Below are 7,129 nucleotides of genomic sequence, written 5' to 3'. Positions count from 1 at the left end.
TTTTAATTGATTTTAAGATGAAACATATTCTATTTTTCTCCTATAATATCAATGGTGTATAAAGTTTAAATAGATATTAGATCCAAACAACGGTGAAACACCATCTCAAGAGAATACACCATCCAAAAAACTATGTTGAGAGTTAGTTTTCACATGAAACCTCATATTTTTATAATAAGATTAAGGTGATATCGAACTTCTCTTGACTAAATTACAAAAGTTGCCCCTGAAACTTTGTCACATGTGTAAACAATAAAACTACTATTTTTTCTTTAAAGTTGCAATATTTTATTCTAAATCTTTCATAAACCACCTTCTTAAAGTATAAATCTGTTACAATGTTAGACAATAATTGAGACCAGAAACAATAGAGTAGGGACGAACACAACTTATAGTGTCACCGCCATACCCATACTGGTCCCAGTTTCCATCTAAAATTCTAACAAAATTATACTCCAACAGAAAGCTTTTGAACAAATTATAAAAGACCGAACATAGTTGTGCAACTTTTGAAAGAAAAAGACATTTGACACGGCAAAGTTAAGAGTTCTTTTCTTCTTTCTTGTGATTTATAGGTTCAAAGTCAAACTTCTCACTACAATGTAATGTTGTAAAAAGAAAGCACAAATTTTGGACAAAATGAGACTGATTTAATCATGCCAACAATCGTTTATAAGATCGAACAGAAATTGCAAAAGCAAGTTGCTTTTAGCTTCCTGATGTGAAAAGGTAAACAGAAGACTCTGTATTAGTTTTCTTGATTGTTGCTCATAACAGCAGCAACCGCAACAGCTCGGAAGGAGAAAAGAACATCCATGAATACAAAACGCTATAGACAGGAAACAAAGCTTCTGTACAATCAGAGAAAACTGAAAACCACCTCTGAGGGAAAAACTTGGGCCGATTTTCGATCACACGCCATGCCTGGACCATTTTCATATATATATATATCAATTAACTTCAATCGACCAGCTCCCTCGGGCCTATGCAAAATAAGATTTGGAGGAAAAAAATGGGAAGTGTCCGACTCTAAGTTTGTTTCAGTTGATGGAGGGTGCCACCAAAACATTGTATTCATCCAAACGTTTTTGAAATTGAGCCAACTGAGCCTGCAGCTGAAAAATGCTTGTGGCTTTCTGTGATAGAATGACATTTAATTTATGGATGTAGTTATCTAAATGGCTACCAGGTTGATCAGCTTCAACAAGTAAGTTCATCTCCTGCATATGTAGGCAAGATTACACAAGGTCTTAATACCCCCAAATGTTGCTTATAACGCATGCAATAAAAGAGAAAAAGTATTGCAAACCTCTCGAACAATGTCGATTGTCTGCTCCACCTGTTTCCTATGAGCAGTCACAAGATCTTCTTCTTCCTAATATAAAGACAGAAGTAGAATGTCACTTACAGTTGGATGATTGGTGTGAAAGTTTGATGATGGTCAATATTCACTACATCGTTACCTTTAAAAGGGCATCAAGGTCCTCATCTGAATGAGAGTCAGTCTCAAAATCGGCCATAGCCCTTCGGTTTGTTTCATTACTTGTTTTCTTCTGGTTGGCAAAGCCTGACACTTGCCGAGTTTCAGTAATCTTGGTGTTCGTCCGTGATGATTTCTCCTGTTCATACAGTTGCTCTGGGTAAACAACATCGTCTAGAGTGAAGTCATCTTGAAAACTTCGCTGACTTCTGTGATGAGGCAAAGTTATGTCTGCCCTGTTGCTAGGAACACGTTCAACATTCAAGGGTGGAGTACCTTCCCTTTCATTCTGTTTGGACCAACCAAATCTGTTCTTGTCATTTGGTAAATAAGTTCTGTTATCCTCATAGGCAGGCTCCGCAGGTGACGAGGAAGACAACAAAGAAGCTGTTGATTCTCGAAGATTTGAAGATGAATATAAAGGATCCCGCCTCGTGTTGTTCCCTTTGGACAGACTCTTTACCCTGTGGGTACAATCACAAAACATATTTAACAGATGATGGAATATACAATTGTAAAACCCCAGAAAAGAACTTACCTGTCCGCGTATCTTAGTGTGTTGAGAGTGTGTTCGCATGATCCTGAGCTAGGTGATATACATGATATCATAACAGTGCGTGAATCTCCAACAAATGAATCTCTAAGAACTTCAGTTAATTTACTGCCTCTGAAAGGAATGTGACCCTGATCATTGTCAAGAGCTCTAATGCATTCTTTGAGGGCTAGCAAACTTTTGTTAATTTCCGCACCTTCCATTCTGCAACACAAATATTTCAAAGTCCATCACAAGAGAAGAGAGGGAGACTAGAAGAAAACTCCAGCTTACGAGAAGGAAATTTAGACCTTGTCTGTTTATCATTATCTGTTGTATCAGCACCACGTTCACTTCCAGCAAGGTCAATAAAAGATAGCTTTCCTACAAGTCGAGCAGGCTTTGTTTCGGAACTATCTACTGATCTCTTAACGCAAAGCTGAAGTATAGCATGTGATCTAGAGGATTCTTCATTTGCACCAGTTGTACCGGTGCTTCTTGTGGCATTTCCCCGCTCAATCAATTCCTTGATCGTCTCAACATTGGATACTTTGTATTCTTGCAACCCTACAATGCATACTTGTTGCTTCCCATCTTCCCTCATGAAAAGCTTTCTGCAAGATGATGATACATTCAAGAAAACGAACTGAATTCATACATTTTCTGCTAGTCTCAACGGAACTTACTTCCTTTCGTTGAGGAGATCAAAAACTTTCCCTCCATATATCTCAAAGAAGCTAACAAATAATTGGAATCCCTGGTTCCGGTGTGTGTGGTGCACCAATCTTAAAATGTCTTCCGACGCCTTTAGAGGCAGTGGTTGCATGGTGTATGTTTTTCCACTACCTGAACAAGCATAAAAATGTATTTCAAGTTAAGTATATTGTCATAAACGAAGCAGAGAAGAAACATGACAAACAAAAGAATGAACACATACTTTTACAACGAGTGATATATCTGACGAAGTAGTGGAATTATTTTAGGCAGCCATCAAAGAAAAGTTAATTAAACACAGGCACTGATCTATATCTACTAGGTGAATGTACATTCCTCTACACATGTTTACAAAACATCTTATGGTTCTAACACCCTTAAAAAATTGCATGAGAGTTTAAAACCTTGCCTGTTTGCCCATAAGCAAAACAAGTTGCTTTTGTTCGATTAAAAATAAGAGGAACTATGGGCTCCACAGTTTCCGAATATAACTGCAAGAAGAAAAGAGTATTTAGAAATCAAATAGATTTTCCATTACAAAATGGCACACATCCAAGTCTTGTCCTTACTTCATCATTTGAAACGCCTTCATGCAATACCGCATCGAAAACAAATTCATGTTTCTCAATATACTCCGTCAAGTCAACCTGCAGATGCAATATTTTTTAGCAGAGAAGAAAAGAAAAACCTTCTCGCTTACTCACTTGCAATGCAAACATAGCATGTTGCCGTGAAACTAGATGATCATAACTGTCGATCAGAGACTTACTTTAAATTTTGTTTCATGAACTGTCAGGGAATTAGACATTCGCTCAATCGTGATTATATCTTCTTCTTTCTTTGTCATTTCCTTTTTATTTAGCGGTCTCTTGCGTACCTGTAATAGTGAAGAAAATTATAACATATAATGGATTCAGTTCGAAGAGTCTCCCTCTGTTGTATGAGCAAAGGTAGACCAAGACAACTCTCCCATGGCCTATCAACATGCAGCATGCACATTTTAGTATTTTCACCTAAAGATTACCAAAAGTTATCCCATCTACCAAACGTCTTATATAAGAAAAAATGATTCTTCAACCCTTTTCATGATCATACCACGTTGAGGAAAAAAATGTACTATAAAAGGAAAAGGCACTAAAAATCTTCAGTACCACTACAACAGTTTCAAGTCTTTTTCTATTTTCCTTGTTTTTCCTTCTCAATTCTAGATAAGTTGGAGTGGCAACCGAGAGCAGATAAGAGCCTTATAGGAATGACTTTGGCGTTGCACTTGCTTCTTTGGGAGTTAAGATAGTAAAAGGGAGAAGATGGTATCAAAGAGACATACCACAACTTTGATCTTAGCAACATTGTTGGTTCTTTCCTTGTCGATGGAGACGCTTTTGAGAACATTGTTGTCAGATGCACCTCCAGGCCTATTAGACAGCTTATTAGCAAAAAGTGGCTCCGAGTCATCCAGGCTTTTGCGATAAGTGGTCTGATAGAAATGAAGTAAATGATGGAGTAAACATGAAGCTGTAAAAAAGATACATAATTTGTTGACTCAAAGGATATAAAAATTTAAAGCATAGATCTCCCCCTCTGGATGTCATTCCAGACCATGATTCTGAATCTAGAATAATACTTATGCAAATAATGATCGTAGCAATCATATTAATAATAAAAGAAAATTGGATTTCTTCATGTTATAAACGCAAAGAATTTTGGACCTAGGGGGTTGAGAGTGCATCAATAATTAACTTAAGAAATGAAGTATTATTATTATATTAGATTTAGGAATCATACATACCATGTGATGAAATCTGATTCAAACAAAAGCATCCATTTGCTCTATTCTTTTTTATTTAATCCAAGTTTTAATTCGTACAAACTTAACTAGAACGAAGAGAGATCAAACAGGAACCACAATTCCAAATTCATATCCCTAATTTATAGGATGAAATTGACTCGAAATGGAATCAAATTTTAGAAGATTAAGCGAGCATCCATGCCTTCTGTATTCAATTACAGGGCTATAACCAATGCAAAATTGTAAAAAAAGAAAAGGATTAAACACTGATCAAAGCATGCTCTTAGACTTCCATTTCTTAGTATTGAAATTCTGTAGTAAGAAGCAGGCGATGTATATCATCTCAAATAAATAAAGATAAAGAGAAGAGAAAATTTCAAGTGTATGGAAATACCACACGATCTAAAAGGCCAACAAGCCATCAAAACACACCCACATTAACAAATGGCACAAAGGCATCCGTACACTACGGGACTTCAATATTAGAAAGAGAAAAGAGTAAAGCAACGAAACAGACCCAACCTCAGGAAGCAATTCAGTATCAAAAGCATGAAGATCGAGGAGACCAGGGCTGTAATGGCTAGCGAGGAACATCTCATCAGCATTCTTCCTCATGCTGGAGGAGCGAGACCGAGACTGTGGTGTTAAAGCATCAACCGAACCAAGATCATTGAAACTCCTCTGCATTCCCCTGCTAGCCCTCGACCCAAAATCCTAAATCCCAAAAGGTAAATAAGAAACACAATTTACACAAGAAAAGGCAATAGAAAGAAACAACCAAACAATCGGTAGTGTACGTGAGAGAGATTAGAGGGCTGAGCCCATCTTCCATAAGAGCAAAGGGCATCAAAAGCAGTATCGGAATGCTGACGTTGGTGATGCACAGCCGGATTAGATCTTGAAATCTGTCTACCGGTCGTGTTCATCGTATGTGAAGGTGAAACCCAGTAGAGAAAAGTAGAGTATGAGACAGAAAACAGAGGAAGAAGGGATTGGAATGGGAGGAGGGGAAATGGGGGTGGGTTTTTTTTTGGGAAATTTGAGAGGAGAAGTGGGAAGAGGATGTGAGTTGAATTGAATTTGAGAATTCAAAGTTTGAAAATGAAGAGAAAGAGGAGGATTGGAGAGGGTATGTGGGCGGTGGACAGTGGAGAATAAAAAAAGAGAGAGAGTACACACAAATAAGAGTAAGTCGTCAGTCACATAGGTAGAGAGAAAGACTTTAGGAGAGGGCGAGTGTATTTCACGTGCTTTTGAATGAGGGAGACCGGGGAGTGGAGGGGTCTCCCTGTTTTGCAACTTTTCAACCTCCAATAATATTATTCATCAAAGTAAATAACAATAAAAAAGTAGTTTCTTAAGGCCAAAAAATATCACCAAATTCAAATTTTTCTTCTTAAAGGGTAAAATTAAAAAAAAAAAAAAAAAAAACTAAAATAACTTTGAAACTTGCCTAAAATTAATCTTATCTCAATTCATATGGCTTCTCCATAATTATTATTAAAGTACTATATTATATACTTTTACTTCACCTATGTAGCGTAAACTATAAATAATTTGTATCGTTCCATTCTATTTGGAAAAAGACATGTGATGTATTATTGAATTAAGGCTATAAAATTGTGTGGTACAATAATATACTATGATTAGTTTAATTAGACGGTCTTAGACAAACATACCGTTGTTCCATAAGTTAAAAGACAAGGTAAATTAATTATTGTCTCTGAGAGAGTACAACTATCATTGACTTGGTTAGAAATCAATATTTCTTTCTAGTTTCCTTAAACATATAAAGACCTTTAGGCCTCTTTTTTTTTTTTTTTCTAACAACCTTTAACACATTTTAAATCTTATGGTCTAGAATTAACCTTAATCATGCATTCAAGTTCTCATCTACCAAGCCTTAATACCCTTTTGACACTAACCATTTGTAATTTATTGTAAGGTTCAATTTCTAATGTTTCCTCCCCTAAAACAATATGCAAACATAACCTTATTTCTAATGTTTCCTCCCATAAAACAGTATGTCATATTGTTTTGTTTTGAGAGTTTGCCTAGACAAGGCTCAAAGTTCAAGATAAATTAGGAGGAGCATAAGGAAAGGTTAAAGCCTTAAATTTTAGACTAAGTAGTCGAGCCAATGAATCGAGCTACACTTAGTCTGTACCTTGTAGCCTCGACCGCCATAAACTAACATTGTTATAGTTACACGTAATTACATGTGGCTATTAGAGGAAGAACAGATATCTTTGATTGTACGTATTCTCATAGCTTACTCAACGTTTTAGAAAGAAGACGGGTCTCCCAATTCAATTAAAGAAAGACGGGAAAGACAGAAGAGAAGTATGTTGGTACCCCTTTCTAATGATAATAGTACTTCTTCCTCTTGAAGTTAGTCAAGAAATTTCACATAGCTCAGAAAGTGAGAACTAGACTAAGAAAAGTGAGCAAGAGATCATGTCCACAAGAGGCCAATAACGATGACAAATTCATACGAGATCTAAGTACCAATGGTATTGCAAATAAACACGTGTTGAATTTTTTTTTCTCTAAGTTGTGTCATGACACCATGGACATAATTACACAAACACATGTGTTTGATCTCATTTGCAGA

At 36.4% G+C, this 7,129-nt stretch overlaps 1 protein-coding gene across 1 annotated transcript; it reads right to left on the bottom strand.

Moving 5' to 3' along the window:
* Positions 1-628: 628 nt before the first annotated feature.
* Positions 629-5,692, bottom strand: LOC103501553 (kinesin-like protein KIN-13B). Its single transcript, XM_008465164.3, has 12 exons — positions 5,313-5,692; positions 5,038-5,229; positions 4,054-4,203; positions 3,496-3,603; positions 3,296-3,373; positions 3,136-3,217; positions 2,699-2,858; positions 2,324-2,626; positions 2,019-2,237; positions 1,464-1,944; positions 1,310-1,375; positions 629-1,220 (listed from the first exon to the last, which is right to left on the bottom strand). Exons 1-12 carry the CDS (start codon positions 5,439-5,441, stop codon positions 1,041-1,043), a joined length of 2,148 nt encoding a protein of 715 aa, XP_008463386.1. The 5' UTR covers positions 5,442-5,692; the 3' UTR covers positions 629-1,040.
* Between the last annotated feature and the right edge of the window lie 1,437 nt (positions 5,693-7,129).

Source organism: Cucumis melo, chromosome 2 (genome assembly GCF_025177605.1).
Source record: "Cucumis melo cultivar AY chromosome 2, USDA_Cmelo_AY_1.0, whole genome shotgun sequence".
Classification (NCBI taxonomy): domain Eukaryota; kingdom Viridiplantae; phylum Streptophyta; class Magnoliopsida; order Cucurbitales; family Cucurbitaceae; genus Cucumis; species Cucumis melo.
Note: the sequence above shows the minus strand (reverse complement) of the source record. Positions and strands in the feature narration are given on the sequence as shown.